Source organism: Salminus brasiliensis, chromosome 6 (genome assembly GCF_030463535.1).
Source record: "Salminus brasiliensis chromosome 6, fSalBra1.hap2, whole genome shotgun sequence".
Lineage (NCBI taxonomy): Eukaryota > Metazoa > Chordata > Actinopteri > Characiformes > Bryconidae > Salminus > Salminus brasiliensis.
Window position 1 is genome coordinate 38,441,137 of NC_132883.1, and position 17,512 is coordinate 38,458,648.

At 45.0% G+C, this 17,512-nt stretch overlaps 1 protein-coding gene and 24 non-coding genes across 25 annotated transcripts in view; 13 read left to right on the top strand and 12 right to left on the bottom strand.

Moving 5' to 3' along the window:
- The first annotated feature begins 130 nt into the window (after window positions 1-130).
- Window positions 131-203, top strand: trnak-uuu (transfer RNA lysine (anticodon UUU)). Its single transcript has one exon. It is a non-coding gene; the product is annotated as a tRNA-Lys (tRNA).
- Window positions 204-1,248: 1,045 nt separating this feature from the next.
- On the bottom strand, window positions 1,249-1,320 carry trnaw-cca (transfer RNA tryptophan (anticodon CCA)). The gene has a single exon. It is a non-coding gene; the product is annotated as a tRNA-Trp (tRNA).
- A 133-nt stretch (window positions 1,321-1,453) lies between these two features.
- On the top strand, window positions 1,454-1,526 carry trnak-uuu (transfer RNA lysine (anticodon UUU)). The gene has a single exon. It is a non-coding gene; the product is annotated as a tRNA-Lys (tRNA).
- Window positions 1,527-2,571: 1,045 nt separating this feature from the next.
- trnaw-cca (transfer RNA tryptophan (anticodon CCA)) lies at window positions 2,572-2,643 on the bottom strand. The gene has a single exon. It is a non-coding gene; the product is annotated as a tRNA-Trp (tRNA).
- A 133-nt stretch (window positions 2,644-2,776) lies between these two features.
- trnak-uuu (transfer RNA lysine (anticodon UUU)) lies at window positions 2,777-2,849 on the top strand. Its single transcript has one exon. It is a non-coding gene; the product is annotated as a tRNA-Lys (tRNA).
- A 1,045-nt stretch (window positions 2,850-3,894) lies between these two features.
- On the bottom strand, window positions 3,895-3,966 carry trnaw-cca (transfer RNA tryptophan (anticodon CCA)). The gene has a single exon. It is a non-coding gene; the product is annotated as a tRNA-Trp (tRNA).
- Window positions 3,967-4,099: 133 nt separating this feature from the next.
- Window positions 4,100-4,172, top strand: trnak-uuu (transfer RNA lysine (anticodon UUU)). The gene has a single exon. It is a non-coding gene; the product is annotated as a tRNA-Lys (tRNA).
- A 1,046-nt stretch (window positions 4,173-5,218) lies between these two features.
- trnaw-cca (transfer RNA tryptophan (anticodon CCA)) lies at window positions 5,219-5,290 on the bottom strand. The gene has a single exon. It is a non-coding gene; the product is annotated as a tRNA-Trp (tRNA).
- A 133-nt stretch (window positions 5,291-5,423) lies between these two features.
- Window positions 5,424-5,496, top strand: trnak-uuu (transfer RNA lysine (anticodon UUU)). Its single transcript has one exon. It is a non-coding gene; the product is annotated as a tRNA-Lys (tRNA).
- A 1,045-nt stretch (window positions 5,497-6,541) lies between these two features.
- On the bottom strand, window positions 6,542-6,613 carry trnaw-cca (transfer RNA tryptophan (anticodon CCA)). The gene has a single exon. It is a non-coding gene; the product is annotated as a tRNA-Trp (tRNA).
- Window positions 6,614-6,746: 133 nt separating this feature from the next.
- trnak-uuu (transfer RNA lysine (anticodon UUU)) lies at window positions 6,747-6,819 on the top strand. Its single transcript has one exon. It is a non-coding gene; the product is annotated as a tRNA-Lys (tRNA).
- Window positions 6,820-7,865: 1,046 nt separating this feature from the next.
- trnaw-cca (transfer RNA tryptophan (anticodon CCA)) lies at window positions 7,866-7,937 on the bottom strand. Its single transcript has one exon. It is a non-coding gene; the product is annotated as a tRNA-Trp (tRNA).
- A 133-nt stretch (window positions 7,938-8,070) lies between these two features.
- On the top strand, window positions 8,071-8,143 carry trnak-uuu (transfer RNA lysine (anticodon UUU)). Its single transcript has one exon. It is a non-coding gene; the product is annotated as a tRNA-Lys (tRNA).
- A 1,045-nt stretch (window positions 8,144-9,188) lies between these two features.
- On the bottom strand, window positions 9,189-9,260 carry trnaw-cca (transfer RNA tryptophan (anticodon CCA)). Its single transcript has one exon. It is a non-coding gene; the product is annotated as a tRNA-Trp (tRNA).
- Window positions 9,261-9,393: 133 nt separating this feature from the next.
- Window positions 9,394-9,466, top strand: trnak-uuu (transfer RNA lysine (anticodon UUU)). Its single transcript has one exon. It is a non-coding gene; the product is annotated as a tRNA-Lys (tRNA).
- Window positions 9,467-9,530: 64 nt separating this feature from the next.
- LOC140557823 (uncharacterized) overlaps window positions 9,531-17,512 on the bottom strand; it is a 71,498-nt gene continuing 63,516 nt past the window's right edge. Inside the window, exons 2-4 of the mRNA XM_072682616.1 lie at window positions 12,636-12,875; window positions 11,831-12,440; window positions 9,531-9,556 (exon numbers count right to left, since the gene is read on the bottom strand). Of these exons, the coding sequence (XP_072538717.1) occupies window positions 9,531-9,556; window positions 11,831-12,440; window positions 12,636-12,875 (876 nt within the window). The remainder of the gene's footprint in view (window positions 9,557-11,830; window positions 12,441-12,635; window positions 12,876-17,512) is intronic.
- Window positions 10,504-10,575, bottom strand: trnaw-cca (transfer RNA tryptophan (anticodon CCA)). The gene has a single exon. It is a non-coding gene; the product is annotated as a tRNA-Trp (tRNA).
- On the top strand, window positions 10,709-10,781 carry trnak-uuu (transfer RNA lysine (anticodon UUU)). The gene has a single exon. It is a non-coding gene; the product is annotated as a tRNA-Lys (tRNA).
- trnak-uuu (transfer RNA lysine (anticodon UUU)) lies at window positions 13,088-13,160 on the top strand. The gene has a single exon. It is a non-coding gene; the product is annotated as a tRNA-Lys (tRNA).
- trnaw-cca (transfer RNA tryptophan (anticodon CCA)) lies at window positions 14,206-14,277 on the bottom strand. The gene has a single exon. It is a non-coding gene; the product is annotated as a tRNA-Trp (tRNA).
- Window positions 14,411-14,483, top strand: trnak-uuu (transfer RNA lysine (anticodon UUU)). Its single transcript has one exon. It is a non-coding gene; the product is annotated as a tRNA-Lys (tRNA).
- Window positions 15,529-15,600, bottom strand: trnaw-cca (transfer RNA tryptophan (anticodon CCA)). Its single transcript has one exon. It is a non-coding gene; the product is annotated as a tRNA-Trp (tRNA).
- Window positions 15,734-15,806, top strand: trnak-uuu (transfer RNA lysine (anticodon UUU)). The gene has a single exon. It is a non-coding gene; the product is annotated as a tRNA-Lys (tRNA).
- Window positions 16,852-16,923, bottom strand: trnaw-cca (transfer RNA tryptophan (anticodon CCA)). Its single transcript has one exon. It is a non-coding gene; the product is annotated as a tRNA-Trp (tRNA).
- On the top strand, window positions 17,057-17,129 carry trnak-uuu (transfer RNA lysine (anticodon UUU)). Its single transcript has one exon. It is a non-coding gene; the product is annotated as a tRNA-Lys (tRNA).

The following is a 17,512-nucleotide window of genomic DNA, read 5'->3' on the forward strand; positions in this document are numbered from 1 at the left end:
AGACGCCCACATTATTGTGTATGTGTGTGTTTGTCTGGTCAGAGCTCTCAGCAGCCTTCATTTCAGAGGCTATGTCCGCTTTCATCAGACATCGCAATCGTCAGATGGCCAAAACATCTCGACTGGCAGAGCCCGGATAGCTCAGTCGGTAGAGCATCAGACTTTTAATCTGAGGGTCCAGGGTTCAAGTCCCTGTTCGGGCGATGCTTTAGCTCCTTCGGTCTCCCAGTGAAATCAAGCTACTAGAAGACGCATGAATTAGAGAACCCAGCGGGCAGACAAGGCCTTTTAGCCTAATAATAAATAACTCAGTATCGTTGTGTCACATGACTAACATAAGACCTTAGTTGATCACCTCAACAAGTCAGCAAGTTTCTCCACAAAACTGCCATTTCACACAGAACCATAAGTAAACCATCTTCATCTCAGCCCTCCTGAAAACAAGCTCCAACCAGCATGAATTGTAAGTTGGTTTAAAGTGGTCTGGCTCTGTCTGACCAGCATTCCAGTCTTCAAAATTCAACTAATACTAGTCTGGTGTGCAGGTAACCATCAAAGGTCAACTTTCATTGCAGAATATAAAGAATAACAAACAAACAAACAAAACAGAAAAAACAGCAACGCCGTACCATGCTGTGTTTTCAGCCAGCAACACAGATACTGAGTAGTGTCCTGAGAGTTGGGTTCGAGCTCGTTTTCTACAGCATGATCTTTTACTCTAGCACACTCTTCCTCAGCTCATCTTCTTCTTAATCTTCTTCTCTCTTTCTTTCGCTCGCTCGCACGCGCGCACTCTCACCCTCTCTGCCGTTTTTTCGCATTTAAGCACGCACTCCCTCCTTGCTCGCTGGCGCGTGCGTTTTCCGTCCATGCATGGTATAGGTCGCTGTATGGAGAGGCATGATCTGGAGTCCTTCCAGAAAACCTGATTTTTCCTACCAACATACTTCAGATAGCCGTAAGAAAATGACCCCCTAAAGACGCGCGAGGGTCTATAAATGTTTGTGATCCATCCCGAGATAAAGAACAGTGAGATTGAAAAATGTTAATATGTTATTGCAGCAGCAATAATGATATGTAGCTCGTTTATTCATTCATTTCTGTGACTTAATTTAGTTAGAATTTCTATAAAGAAATGATATAAAAATAGAAAAAGACAGATAAAGCCCACAAACAGATGACCCTCTGTGTCTGACATAAGCAGCAGAAGGACTGACGGTACAGCGTGGTTTACTGTAAATAAATACATGACCCCGACGTGATTTGAACACGCAACCTTCTGATCTGGAGTCAGACGCGCTACCGTTGCGCCACGAGGTCATAAGAAGCCCACATTATTGTGTATGTGTGTGTTTGTCTGGTCAGAGCTCTCAGCAGCCTTCATTTCAGAGGCTATGTCCGCTTTCATCAGACATCGCAATCGTCAGATGGCCAAAACATCTCGACTGGCAGAGCCCGGATAGCTCAGTCGGTAGAGCATCAGACTTTTAATCTGAGGGTCCAGGGTTCAAGTCCCTGTTTGGGCGATGCTTTAGCTCCTTCGGTCTCCCAGTGAAATCAAGCTACTAGAAGACGCATGAATTAGAGAACCCAGCGGGCAGACAAGGCCTTTTAGCCTAATAATAAATAACTCAGTATCGTTGTGTCACATGACTAACATAAGACCTTAGTTGATCACCTCAACAAGTCAGCAAGTTTCTCCACAAAACTGCCATTTCACACAGAACCATGAGTAAACCATCTTCATCTCAGCCCTCCTGAAAACAAGCTCCAACCAGCATGAATTGTAAGTTGGTTTAAAGTGGTCTGGCTCTGTCTGACCAGCATTCCAGTCTTCAAAATTCAACTAATACTAGTCTGGTGTGCAGGTAACCATCAAAGGTCAACTTTCATTGCAGAATATAAAGAATAACAAACAAACAAACAAAACAGAAAAAACAGCAACGCCGTACCATGCTGTGTTTTCAGCCAGCAACACAGATACTGAGTAGTGTCCTGAGAGTTGGGTTCGAGCTCGTTTTCTACAGCATGATCTTTTACTCTAGCACACTCTTCCTCAGCTCATCTTCTTCTTAATCTTCTTCTCTCTTTCTTTCGCTCGCTCGCACGCGCGCACTCTCACCCTCTCTGCCGTTTTTTCGCATTTAAGCACGCACTCCCTCCTTACTCGCTGGCGCGTGCGCTTTCCGTCCATGCATGGTATAGGTCGCTGTATGGAGAGGCATGATCTGGAGTCCTTCCAGAAAACCTGATTTTTCCTACCAACATACTTCAGATAGCCGTAAGAAAATGACCCCCTAAAGACGCGCGAGGGTCTATAAATGTTTGTGATCCATCCCGAGATAAAGAACAGTGAGATTGAAAAATGTTAATATGTTATTGCAGCAGCAATAATGATATGTAGCTCGTTTATTCATTCATTTCTGTGACTTAATTTAGTTAGAATTTCTATAAAGAAATGATATAAAAATAGAAAAAGACAGATAAAGCCCACAAACAGATGACCCTCTGTGTCTGACATAAGCAGCAGAAGGACTGACGGTACAGCGTGGTTTACTGTAAATAAAGACGTGACCCCGACGTGATTTGAACACGCAACCTTCTGATCTGGAGTCAGACGCGCTACCGTTGCGCCACGAGGTCATTAGACGCCCACATTATTGTGTATGTGTGTGTTTGTCTGGTCAGAGCTCTCAGCAGCCTTCATTTCAGAGGCTATGTCCGCTTTCATCAGACATCGCAATCGTCAGATGGCCAAAACATCTCGACTGGCAGAGCCCGGATAGCTCAGTCGGTAGAGCATCAGACTTTTAATCTGAGGGTCCAGGGTTCAAGTCCCTGTTCGGGCGATGCTTTAGCTCCTTCCGACTCCCAGTGAAATCAAGCTACTAGAAGACGCATTAATTAGAGCACTCACCGGGCAGACAACGCCTTTGAGCCTAATAATAAATAACTCAGTATCGTTGTGTCACATGACTAACATAAGACCTTAGTTGATCACCTCAACAAGTCAGCAAGTTTCTCCACAAAACTGCCATTTCACACAGAACCATGAGTAAACCATCTTCATCTCAGCCCTCCTGAAAACAAGCTCCAACCAGCATGAATTGTAAGTTGGTTTAAAGTGGTCTGGCTCTGTCTGACCAGCATTCCAGTCTTCAAAATTCAACTAATACTAGTCTGGTGTGCAGGTAACCATCAAAGGTCAACTTTCATTGCAGAATATAAAGAATAACAAACAAACAAACAAAACAGAAAAAACAGCAACGCCGTACCATGCTGTGTTTTCAGCCAGCAACACAGATACTGAGTAGTGTCCTGAGAGTTGGGCTCGAGCTCGTTTTCTACAGCATGATCTTTTACTCTAGCACACTCTTCCTCAGCTCATCTCCTTCTTAATTTTCATCTCTCTTTCTTTCGCTCGCTCGCACGCGCGCACTCTCACCCTCTCTGCCGTTTTTTCGCATTTAAGCACGCACTCCCTCCTTGCTCGCTGGCGCGTGCGCTTTCCGTCCATGCATGGTATAGGTCGCTGTATGGAGAGGCATGATCTGGAGTCCTTCCAGAAAACCTGATTTTTCCTACCAACATACTTCAGATAGCCGTAAGAAAATGACCCCCTAAAGACGTGTGAGGGTCTATAAATGTTTGTGATCCATCCCGAGATAAAGAACAGTGAGATTGAAAAATGTTAATATGTTATTGCAGCAGCAATAATGATATGTAGCTCGTCTATTCATTCATTTCTGTGACTTAATTTAGTTAGAATTTCTATAAAGAAATGATATAAACATAGAAAAAGACAGATAAAGCCCACAAACAGATGACCCTCTGTGTCTGACATAAGCAGCAGAAGGACTGACGGTACAGCGTGGTTTACTGTAAACAAAGACGTGACCCCGACGTGATTTGAACACGCAACCTTCTGATCTGGAGTCAGACGCGCTACCGTTGCGCCACGAGGTCATTAGTCGTCCACATTATTGTGTATGTGTGTGTTTGTCTGGTCAGAGCTCTCAGCAGCCTTCATTTCAGAGGCTATGTCCGCTTTCATCAGACATCGCAATCGTCAGATGGCCAAAACATCTCGACTGGCAGAGCCCGGATAGCTCAGTCGGTAGAGCATCAGACTTTTAATCTGAGGGTCCAGGGTTCAAGTCCCTGTGCGGGCGATGCTTTAGCTCCTTCCGACTCCCAGTGAAATCAAGCTACTAGAAGACGCATTAATTAGAGCACTCAGCGGGCAGACAACGCCTTTGAGCCTAATAATAAATAACTCAGTATCGTTGTGTCACATGACTAACATAAGACCTTAGTTGATCACCTCAACAAGTCAGCAAGTTTCTCCACAAAACTGCCATTTCACACAGAACCATGAGTAAACCATCTTCATCTCAGCCCTCCTGAAAACAAGCTCCAACCAGCATGAATTGTAAGTTGGTTTAAAGTGGTCTGGCTCTGTCTGACCAGCATTCCAGTCTTCAAAATTCAACTAATACTAGTCTGGTGTGCAGGTAACCATCAAAGGTCAACTTTCATTGCAGAATATAAAGAATAACAAACAAACAAACAAAACAGAAAAAACAGCAACGCCGTACCATGCTGTGTTTTCAGCCAGCAACACAGATACTGAGTAGTGTCCTGAGAGTTGGGCTCGAGCTCGTTTTCTACAGCATGATCTTTTACTCTAGCACACTCTTCCTCAGCTCATCTCCTTCTTAATTTTCATCTCTCTTTCTTTCGCTCGCTCGCACGCGCGCACTCTCACCCTCTCTGCCGTTTTTTCGCATTTAAGCACGCACTCCCTCCTTGCTCGCTGGCGCGTGCGCTTTCCGTCCATGCATGGTATAGGTCGCTGTATGGAGAGGCATGATCTGGAGTCCTTCCAGAAAACCTGATTTTTCCTACCAACATACTTCAGATAGCCGTAAGAAAATGACCCCCTAAAGACGCGTGAGGGTCTATAAATGTTTGTGATCCATCCCGAGATAAAGAACAGTGAGATTGAAAAATGTTAATATGTTATTGCAGCTGCAATAATGATATGTAGCTCGTTTATTCATTCATTTCTGTGACTTAATTTAGTTAGAATTTCTATAAAAAAAATGATATAAAAATAGAAAAAGACAGATAAAGCCCACAAACAGATGACCCTCTGTGTCTGACATAAGCAGCAGAAGGACTGACGGTACAGCGTGGTTTACTGTAAACAAAGACGTGACCCCGACGTGATTTGAACACGCAACCTTCTGATCTGGAGTCAGACGCGCTACCGTTGCGCCACGAGGTCATTAGTCGTCCACATTATTGTGTATGTGTGTGTTTGTCTGGTCAGAGCTCTCAGCAGCCTTCATTTCAGAGGCTATGTCCGCTTTCATCAGACATCGCAATCGTCAGATGGCCAAAACATCTCGACTGGCAGAGCCCGGATAGCTCAGTCGGTAGAGCATCAGACTTTTAATCTGAGGGTCCAGGGTTCAAGTCCCTGTTCGGGCGATGCTTTAGCTCCTTCCGACTCCCAGTGAAATCAAGCTACTAGAAGACGCATTAATTAGAGCACTCAGCGGGCAGACAACGCCTTTGAGCCTAATAATAAATAACTCAGTATCGTTGTGTCACATGACTAACATAAGACCTTAGTTGATCACCTCAACAAGTCAGCAAGTTTCTCCACAAAACTGCCATTTCACACAGAACCATGAGTAAACCATCTTCATCTCAGCCCTCCTGAAAACAAGCTCCAACCAGCATGAATTGTAAGTTGGTTTAAAGTGGTCTGGCTCTGTCTGACCAGCATTCCAGTCTTCAAAATTCAACTAATACTAGTCTGGTGTGCAGGTAACCATCAAAGGTCAACTTTCATTGCAGAATATAAAGAATAACAAACAAACAAACAAAACAGAAAAAACAGCAACGCCGTACCATGCTGTGTTTTCAGCCAGCAACACAGATACTGAGTAGTGTCCTGAGAGTTGGGCTCGAGCTCGTTTTCTACAGCATGATCTTTTACTCTAGCACACTCTTCCTCAGCTCATCTCCTTCTTAATTTTCATCTCTCTTTCTTTCGCTCGCTCGCACGCGCGCACTCTCACCCTCTCTGCCGTTTTTTCGCATTTAAGCAGGCACTCCCTCCTTGCTCGCTGGCGCGTGCGCTTTCCGTCCATGCATGGTATAGGTCGCTGTATGGAGAGGCATGATCTGGAGTCCTTCCAGAAAACCTGATTTTTCCTACCAACATACTTCAGATAGCCGTAAGAAAATGACCCCCTAAAGACGCGTGAGGGTCTATAAATGTTTGTGATCCATCCCGAGATAAAGAACAGTGAGATTGAAAAATGTTAATATGTTATTGCAGCTGCAATAATGATATGTAGCTCGTTTATTCATTCATTTCTGTGACTTAATTTAGTTAGAATTTCTATAAAGAAATGATATAAAAATAGAAAAAGACAGATAAAGCCCACAAACAGATGACCCTCTGTGTCTGACATAAGCAGCAGAAGGACTGACGGTACAGCGTGGTTTACTGTAAACAAAGACGTGACCCCGACGTGATTTGAACACGCAACCTTCTGACCTGGAGTCAGACGCGCTACCGTTGCGCCACGAGGTCATTAGTCGTCCACATTATTGTGTATGTGTGTGTTTGTCTGGTCAGAGCTCTCAGCAGCCTTCATTTCAGAGGCTATGTCCGCTTTCATCAGACATCGCAATCGTCAGATGGCCAAAACATCTCGACTGGCAGAGCCCGGATAGCTCAGTCGGTAGAGCATCAGACTTTTAATCTGAGGGTCCAGGGTTCAAGTCCCTGTTCGGGCGATGCTTTAGCTCCTTCCGACTCCCAGTGAAATCAAGCTACTAGAAGACGCATTAATTAGAGCACTCAGCGGGCAGACAACGCCTTTGAGCCTAATAATAAATAACTCAGTATCGTTGTGTCACATGACTAACATAAGACCTTAGTTGATCACCTCAACAAGTCAGCAAGTTTCTCCACAAAACTGCCATTTCACACAGAACCATGAGTAAACCATCTTCATCTCAGCCCTCCTGAAAACAAGCTCCAACCAGCATGAATTGTAAGTTGGTTTAAAGTGGTCTGGCTCTGTCTGACCAGCATTCCAGTCTTCAAAATTCAACTAATACTAGTCTGGTGTGCAGGTAACCATCAAAGGTCAACTTTCATTGCAGAATATAAAGAATAACAAACAAACAAACAAAACAGAAAAAACAGCAACGCCGTACCATGCTGTGTTTTCAGCCAGCAACACAGATACTGAGTAGTGTCCTGAGAGTTGGGCTCGAGCTCGTTTTCTACAGCATGATCTTTTACTCTAGCACACTCTTCCTCAGCTCATCTCCTTCTTAATTTTCATCTCTCTTTCTTTCGCTCGCTCGCACGCGCGCACTCTCACCCTCTCTGCCGTTTTTTCGCATTTAAGCACGCACTCCCTCCTTGCTCGCTGGCGCGTGCGCTTTCCGTCCATGCATGGTATAGGTCGCTGTATGGAGAGGCATGATCTGGAGTCCTTCCAGAAAACCTGATTTTTCCTACCAACATACTTCAGATAGCCGTAAGAAAATGACCCCCTAAAGACGCGTGAGGGTCTATAAATGTTTGTGATCCATCCCGAGATAAAGAACAGTGAGATTGAAAAATGTTAATATGTTATTGCAGCTGCAATAATGATATGTAGCTCGTTTATTCATTCATTTCTGTGACTTAATTTAGTTAGAATTTCTATAAAAAAAATGATATAAAAATAGAAAAAGACAGATAAAGCCCACAAACAGATGACCCTCTGTGTCTGACATAAGCAGCAGAAGGACTGACGGTACAGCGTGGTTTACTGTAAACAAAGACGTGACCCCGACGTGATTTGAACACGCAACCTTCTGATCTGGAGTCAGACGCGCTACCGTTGCGCCACGAGGTCATTAGTCGTCCACATTATTGTGTATGTGTGTGTTTGTCTGGTCAGAGCTCTCAGCAGCCTTCATTTCAGAGGCTATGTCCGCTTTCATCAGACATCGCAATCGTCAGATGGCCAAAACATCTCGACTGGCAGAGCCCGGATAGCTCAGTCGGTAGAGCATCAGACTTTTAATCTGAGGGTCCAGGGTTCAAGTCCCTGTTCGGGCGATGCTTTAGCTCCTTCCGACTCCCAGTGAAATCAAGCTACTAGAAGACGCATTAATTAGAGCACTCAGCGGGCAGACAACGCCTTTGAGCCTAATAATAAATAACTCAGTATCGTTGTGTCACATGACTAACATAAGACCTTAGTTGATCACCTCAACAAGTCAGCAAGTTTCTCCACAAAACTGCCATTTCACACAGAACCATGAGTAAACCATCTTCATCTCAGCCCTCCTGAAAACAAGCTCCAACCAGCATGAATTGTAAGTTGGTTTAAAGTGGTCTGGCTCTGTCTGACCAGCATTCCAGTCTTCAAAATTCAACTAATACTAGTCTGGTGTGCAGGTAACCATCAAAGGTCAACTTTCATTGCAGAATATAAAGAATAACAAACAAACAAACAAAACAGAAAAAACAGCAACGCCGTACCATGCTGTGTTTTCAGCCAGCAACACAGATACTGAGTAGTGTCCTGAGAGTTGGGCTCGAGCTCGTTTTCTACAGCATGATCTTTTACTCTAGCACACTCTTCCTCAGCTCATCTCCTTCTTAATTTTCATCTCTCTTTCTTTCGCTCGCTCGCACGCGCGCACTCTCACCCTCTCTGCCGTTTTTTCGCATTTAAGCAGGCACTCCCTCCTTGCTCGCTGGCGCGTGCGCTTTCCGTCCATGCATGGTATAGGTCGCTGTATGGAGAGGCATGATCTGGAGTCCTTCCAGAAAACCTGATTTTTCCTACCAACATACTTCAGATAGCCGTAAGAAAATGACCCCCTAAAGACGCGTGAGGGTCTATAAATGTTTGTGATCCATCCCGAGATAAAGAACAGTGAGATTGAAAAATGTTAATATGTTATTGCAGCTGCAATAATGATATGTAGCTCGTTTATTCATTCATTTCTGTGACTTAATTTAGTTAGAATTTCTATAAAGAAATGATATAAAAATAGAAAAAGACAGATAAAGCCCACAAACAGATGACCCTCTGTGTCTGACATAAGCAGCAGAAGGACTGACGGTACAGCGTGGTTTACTGTAAACAAAGACGTGACCCCGACGTGATTTGAACACGCAACCTTCTGATCTGGAGTCAGACGCGCTACCGTTGCGCCACGAGGTCATTAGTCGTCCACATTATTGTGTATGTGTGTGTTTGTCTGGTCAGAGCTCTCAGCAGCCTTCATTTCAGAGGCTATGTCCGCTTTCATCAGACATCGCAATCGTCAGATGGCCAAAACATCTCGACTGGCAGAGCCCGGATAGCTCAGTCGGTAGAGCATCAGACTTTTAATCTGAGGGTCCAGGGTTCAAGTCCCTGTTCGGGCGATGCTTTAGCTCCTTCCGACTCCCAGTGAAATCAAGCTACTAGAAGACGCATTAATTAGAGCACTCAGCGGGCAGACAACGCCTTTGAGCCTAATAATAAATAACTCAGTATCGTTGTGTCACATGACTAACATAAGACCTTAGTTGATCACCTCAACAAGTCAGCAAGTTTCTCCACAAAACTGCCATTTCACACAGAACCATGAGTAAACCATCTTCATCTCAGCCCTCCTGAAAACAAGCTCCAACCAGCATGAATTGTAAGTTGGTTTAAAGTGGTCTGGCTCTGTCTGACCAGCATTCCAGTCTTCAAAATTCAACTAATACTAGTCTGGTGTGCAGGTAACCATCAAAGGTCAACTTTCATTGCAGAATATAAAGAATAACAAACAAAACAGAAAAAACAGCAACGCCGTACCATGCTGTGTTTTCAGCCAGCAACACAGATACTGAGTAGTGTCCTGAGAGTTGGGCTCGAGCTCGTTTTCTACAGCATGATCTTTTACTCTAGCACACTCTTCCTCAGCTCATCTCCTTCTTAATTTTCATCTCTCTTTCTTTCGCTCGCTCGCACGCGCGCACTCTCACCCTCTCTGCCGTTTTTTCGCATTTAAGCACGCACTCCCTCCTTGCTCGCTGGCGCGTGCGCTTTCCGTCCATGCATGGTATAGGTCGCTGTATGGAGAGGCATGATCTGGAGTCCTTCCAGAAAACCTGATTTTTCCTACCAACATACTTCAGATAGCCGTAAGAAAATGACCCCCTAAAGACGCGCGAGGGTCTATAAATGTTTGTGATCCATCCCGAGATAAAGAACAGTGAGATTGAAAAATGTTAATATGTTATTGCAGCAGCAATAATGATATGTAGCTCGTTTATTCATTCATTTCTGTGACTTAATTTAGTTAGAATTTCTATAAAGAAATGATATAAAAATAGAAAAAGACAGATAAAGCCCACAAACAGATGACCCTCTGTGTCTGACATAAGCAGCAGAAGGACTGACGGTACAGCGTGGTTTACTGTAAATAAAGACGTGACCCCGACGTGATTTGAACACGCAACCTTCTGATCTGGAGTCAGACGCGCTACCGTTGCGCCACGAGGTCATTAGACGCCCACATTATTGTGTATGTGTGTGTTTGTCTGGTCAGAGCTCTCAGCAGCCTTCATTTCAGAGGCTATGTCCGCTTTCATCAGACATCGCAATCGTCAGATGGCCAAAACATCTCGATTGGTAGAGCCCGGATAGCTCAGTCGGTAGAGCATCAGGCTTTTAATCTGAGGGTCCATGGTTCAAGTCCCTGTTCGGGCGATGCTTTAGCTCCTTCGGTCTCCCAGTGAAATCAAGCTACTAGAAGACGCATTAATTAGAGAACCCAGCGGGCAGACAAGGCCTTTTAGCCTAATAATAAATAACTCAGTATCGTTGTGTCACATGACTAACATAAGACCTTAGTTGATCACCTCAACAAGTCAGCAAGTGTCTCCACAAAACTGCCATTTCACACAGAACCATGAGTAAACCATCTTCATCTCAGCCCTCCTGAAAACAAGCTCCAACCAGCATGAATTGTAAGTTGGTTTAAAGTGGTCTGGCTCTGTCTGACCAGCATTCCAGTCTTCAAAATTCAACTAATACTAGTCTGGTGTGCAGGTAACCATCAAAGGTCAACTTTCATTGCAGAATATAAAGAATAACAAACAAACAAACAAAACAGAAAAAACAGCAACGCCGTACCATGCTGTGTTTTCAGCCAGCAACACAAATACTGAGTAGTGTCCTGAGAGTTGGGCTCGAGCTCGTTTTCTACAGCATGATCTTTTACTCTAGCACACTCTTCCTCAGCTCATCTTCTTCTTAATCTTCTTCTCTCTTTCTTTCGCTCGCTCGCACGCGCGCACTCTCACCCTCTCTGCCGTTTTTTCGCATTTAAGCACGCACTCCCTCCTTGCTCGCTTGCGCGTGCGCTTTCCGTCCATGCATGGTATAGGTCGCTGTATGGAGAGGCATGATTTACATTTACATTTATGGCATTTAGCAGACGCTCTTATCCAGAGCGACTTACAAAGTGCTTTGCTATTTACCCAAGAAAACCTCAGCTAGTTAGAATAGACTAATACAAAAGATACCTCCAAGCTTAGACATTACTAAACACAATACAATAAGGCAACCATAGAACTATTCGTCCAAGTACTCTCTGAAGAGGTGGGTCTTCAGTCTGCGTTTGAAGACAGCGAGCGACTCGGCCGTTCGGACATCCAGGGGCAGCTCGTTCCACCACTTTGGTGCCAGGACAGAAAAAAGCCTGGACGCTTGTCTTCCGCGGATTTTGAGGGATGGTGGGTCGAGCCGAGCCGTACTTGAAGCTCGAAGGGCTCTTGGTGCGGATCGGCTTTTGACCATTGCCATCAGATACGGAGGGGCTGGTCCGTTCTTGGCTTTGTAGGCCAGCGTCAGGGTTTTAAATCTGATGCGGGCAGCTACAGGAAGCCAGTGGAGAGAACGCAGCAGTGGAGTGACATGGCTGAATTTAGGGACATTGAAGACGACCCGTGCCGCTGCATTCTGGATGAGTTGCAGGGGCCTGATGGTGCGCAGAGGGAGACCAGCCAGAAGAGAGTTGCAGTAGTCAAGTCTGGAAGTGACGAGAGACTGAACAAGCACCTGGGTGGCCTCTCTAGAGAGGAAGGGTCGAATTCTCCGGATGTTGTACAGAAGAAATCTGCAGGACCGAGTTACGTTTGCAACATGACTTGAGAACGATAACTGATCATCCATCACTACACCAAGGCTTCGGGCTTCAGTAGAGGGAGTGACCAGTGAGTTCTCGAAGGTGATGGCAAGATCGTTTCTTGGTCCAGCAGTTCCCGGGATGTACAGCAACTCCGTCTTGCTGGGGTTGAGTTTGAGGTGGTGAGCCGCCATCCAAGACGAGACGTCGGCGAGGCATGCTGAGATACGGGTGGAGACCTGTGTGTCAGACGGTGGGAAAGAGAGCATGAGTTGAGTGTCGTCGGCGTAGCAGTGGTAAGAGAATCCATGGGAGGAGATCACTTTACCAAGAGAGTGGGTGTATAGTGAGAAAAGAAGAGGACCAAGGACTGAGCCTTGTGGAACGCCAGTGGAGAGACTATAAGGAGCGGACGTGTCGCCCTGCCACGTTACCTGGTATGAGCGTCCCTGCAGGTATGATGCGAACCATTGCCATGCAGAGCCGGTAATTCCAAGACCGGCAAGGATAGACAGGAGGATCTTGTGGTCCACTGTGTCAAAAGCTGCGGAGAGGTCAAGAAGGATCAGAACCGAGGACAGTCTGGCAGCTTTAGCTGCATGGAGCTTCTCTGTAACTGCAATGAGAGCAGTTTCAGTAGAGTGTGCAGCTTTGAAGCCAGACTGGTGGGGGTCCTGAAGATTGTTCAGAGTGAGAAAGAGAGACAGTTGGTTGTAGACGGAACGTTCGAGAATCTTTGAGAGGAAAGAGAGAAGAGAGATAGGTCTGTAGTTGCCGATGTCCAAGCTGTCTGGTCAGAGCTCTCAGCAGCCTTCATTTCAGAGGCTATGTCCGCTTTCATCAGACATCGCAATCGTCAGATGGCCAAAACATCTCGACTGGCAGAGCCCGGATAGCTCAGTCGGTAGAGCATCAGACTTTTAATCTGAGGGTCCAGGGTTCAAGTCCCTGTTCGGGCGATGCTTTAGCTCCTTCCGACTCCCAGTGAAATCAAGCTACTAGAAGACGCATTAATTAGAGCACTCAGCGGGCAGACAACGCCTTTGAGCCTAATAATAAATAACTCAGTATCGTTGTGTCACATGACTAACATAAGACCTTAGTTGATCACCTCAACAAGTCAGCAAGTTTCTCCACAAAACTGCCATTTCACACAGAACCATGAGTAAACCATCTTCATCTCAGCCCTCCTGAAAACAAGCTCCAACCAGCATGAATTGTAAGTTGGTTTAAAGTGGTCTGGCTCTGTCTGACCAGCATTCCAGTCTTCAAAATTCAACTAATACTAGTCTGGTGTGCAGGTAACCATCAAAGGTCAACTTTCATTGCAGAATATAAAGAATAACAAACAAACAAACAAAACAGAAAAAACAGCAACGCCGTACCATGCTGTGTTTTCAGCCAGCAACACAGATACTGAGTAGTGTCCTGAGAGTTGGGTTCGAGCTCGTTTTCTACAGCATGATCTTTTACTCTAGCACACTCTTCCTCAGCTCATCTTCTTCTTAATCTTCTTCTCTCTTTCTTTCGCTCGCTCGCACGCGCGCACTCTCACCCTCTCTGCCGTTTTTTCGCATTTAAGCACGCACTCCCTCCTTGCTCGCTTGCGCGTGCGCTTTCCGTCCATGCATGGTATAGGTCGCTGTATGGAGAGGCATGATCTGGAGTCCTTCCAGAAAACCTGATTTTTCCTACCAACATACTTCAGATAGCCGTAAGAAAATGAACCCCTAAAGACGCGTGAGGGTCTATAAATGTTTGTGATCCATCCCGAGATAAAGAACAGTGAGATTGAAAAATGTTAATATGTTATTGCAGCAGCAATAATGATATGTAGCTCGTTTATTCATTCATTTCTGTGACTTAATTTAGTTAGAATTTCTATAAAGAAATGATATAAAAATAGAAAAAGACAGATAAAGCCCACAAACAGATGACCCTCTGTGTCTGACATAAGCAGCAGAAGGACTGACGGTACAGCGTGGTTTACTGTAAATAAAGACGTGACCCCGACGTGATTTGAACACGCAACCTTCTGATCTGGAGTCAGACGCGCTACCGTTGCGCCACAAGGTCATTAGACGCCCACATTACTGTGTATGTGTGTGTTTGTCTGGTCAGAGCTCTCAGCAGCCTTCATTTCAGAGGCTATGTCCGCTTTCATCAGACATCGCAATCGTCAGATGGCCAAAACATCTCGACTGGCAGAGCCCGGATAGCTCAGTCGGTAGAGCATCAGACTTTTAATCTGAGGGTCCAGGGTTCAAGTCCCTGTTCGGGCGATGCTTTAGCTCCTTCGGTCTCCCAGTGAAATCAAGCTACTAGAAGACGCATGAATTAGAGAACCCAGCGGGCAGACAAGGCCTTTTAGCCTAATAATAAATAACTCAGTATCTTTGTGTCACATGACTAACATAAGACCTTAGTTGATCACCTCAACAAGTCAGCAAGTTTCTCCACAAAACTGCCATTTCACACAGAACCATGAGTAAACCATCTTCATCTCAGCCCTCCTGAAAACAAGCTCCAACCAGCATGAATTGTAAGTTGGTTTAAAGTGGTCTGGCTCTGTCTGACCAGCATTCCAGTCTTCAAAATTCAACTAATACTAGTCTGGTGTGCAGGTAACCATCAAAGGTCAACTTTCATTGCAGAATATAAAGAATAACAAACAAACAAACAAAACAGAAAAAACAGCAACGCCGTACCATGCTGTGTTTTCAGCCAGCAACACAGATACTGAGTAGTGTCCTGAGAGTTGGGTTCGAGCTCGTTTTCTACAGCATGATCTTTTACTCTAGCACACTCTTCCTCAGCTCATCTTCTTCTTAATCTTCTTCTCTCTTTCTTTCGCTCGCTCGCACGCGCGCACTCTCACCCTCTCTGCCGTTTTTTCGCATTTAAGCACGCACTCCCTCCTTACTCGCTGGCGCGTGCGCTTTCCGTCCATGCATGGTATAGGTCGCTGTATGGAGAGGCATGATCTGGAGTCCTTCCAGAAAACCTGATTTTTCCTACCAACATACTTCAGATAGCCGTAAGAAAATGACCCCCTAAAGACGCGCGAGGGTCTATAAATGTTTGTGATCCATCCCGAGATAAAGAACAGTGAGATTGAAAAATGTTAATATGTTATTGCAGCAGCAATAATGATATGTAGCTCGTTTATTCATTCATTTCTGTGACTTAATTTAGTTAGAATTTCTATAAAGAAATGATATAAAAATAGAAAAAGACAGATAAAGCCCACAAACAGATGACCCTCTGTGTCTGACATAAGCAGCAGAAGGACTGACGGTACAGCGTGGTTTACTGTAAATAAAGACGTGACCCCGACGTGATTTGAACACGCAACCTTCTGATCTGGAGTCAGACGCGCTACCGTTGCGCCACGAGGTCATTAGACGCCCACATTATTGTGTATGTGTGTGTTTGTCTGGTCAGAGCTCTCAGCAGCCTTCATTTCAGAGGCTATGTCCGCTTTCATCAGACATCGCAATCGTCAGATGGCCAAAACATCTCGATTGGTAGAGCCCGGATAGCTCAGTCGGTAGAGCATCAGGCTTTTAATCTGAGGGTCCAGGGTTCAAGTCCCTGTTCGGGCGATGCTTTAGCTCCTTCGGTCTCCCAGTGAAATCAAGCTACTAGAAGACGCATTAATTAGAGAACCCAGCGGGCAGACAAGGCCTTTTAGCCTAATAATAAATAACTCAGTATCGTTGTGTCACATGACTAACATAAGACCTTAGTTGATCACCTCAACAAGTCAGCAAGTTTCTCCACAAAACTGCCATTTCACACAGAACCATGAGTAAACCATCTTCATCTCAGCCCTCCTGAAAACAAGCTCCAACCAGCATGAATTGTAAGTTGGTTTAAAGTGGTCTGGCTCTGTCTGACCAGCATTCCAGTCTTCAAAATTCAACTAATACTAGTCTGGTGTGCAGGTAACCATCAAAGGTCAACTTTCATTGCAGAATATAAAGAATAACAAACAAACAAACAAAACAGAAAAAACAGCAACGCCGTACCATGCTGTGTTTTCAGCCAGCAACACAAATACTGAGTAGTGTCCTGAGAGTTGGGCTCGAGCTCGTTTTCTACAGCATGATCTTTTACTCTAGCACACTCTTCCTCAGCTCATCTTCTTCTTAATCTTCTTCTCTCTTTCTTTCGCTCGCTCGCACGCGCGCACTCTCACCCTCTCTGCCGTTTTTTCGCATTTAAGCACGCACTCCCTCCTTGCTCGCTGGCGCGTGCGCTTTCCGTCCATGCATGGTATAGGTCGCTGTATGGAGAGGCATGATCTGGAGTCCTTCCAGAAAACCTGATTTTTCCTACCAACATACTTCAGATAGCCGTAAGAAAATGACCCCCTAAAGACGCGCGAGGGTCTATAAATGTTTGTGATCCATCCCGAGATAAAGAACAGTGAGATTGAAAAATGTTAATATGTTATTGCAGCAGCAATAATGATATGTAGCTCGTTTATTCATTCATTTCTGTGACTTAATTTAGTTAGAATTTCTATAAAGAAATGATATAAAAATAGAAAAAGACAGATAAAGCCCACAAACAGATGACCCTCTGTGTCTGACATAAGCAGCAGAAGGACTGACGGTACAGCGTGGTTTACTGTAAATAAAGACATGACCCCGACGTGATTTGAACACGCAACCTTCTGATCTGGAGTCAGACGCGCTACCGTTGCGCCACGAGGTCATAAAAGGCCCACATTATTGTGTATGTGTGTGTTTGTCTGGTCAGAGCTCTCAGCAGCCTTCATTTCAGAGGCTATGTCCGCTTTCATCAGACATCGCAATCGTCAGATGGCCAAAACATCTCGATTGGTAGAGCCCGGATAGCTCAGTCGGTAGAGCATCAGACTTTTAATCTGAGGGTCCAGGGTTCAAGTCCCTGTTCGGGCGATGCTTTAGCTCCTTCGGTCTCCCAGTGAAATCAAGCTACTAGAAGACGCATGAATTAGAGAACCCAGCGGGCAGACAAGGCCTTTTAGCCTAATAATAAATAACTCAGTATCGTTGGGTCACATGACTAACTTGCTGACTTGTTGAGGTGATCAACTAAGGTCTTATACCTTAGTTGATCACTAAGGTCTTATACCTTAGTTGATCACCTCAACAAGTCAGCAAGTTTCTCCACAAAACTGCCATTTCACACAGAACCATGAGTAAACCATCTTCATCTCAGCCCTCCTGAAAACAAGCTCCAACCAGCATGAATTGTAAGTTGGTTTAAAGTGGTCTGGCTCTGTCTGACCAGCATTCCAGTCTTCAAAATTCAACTAATA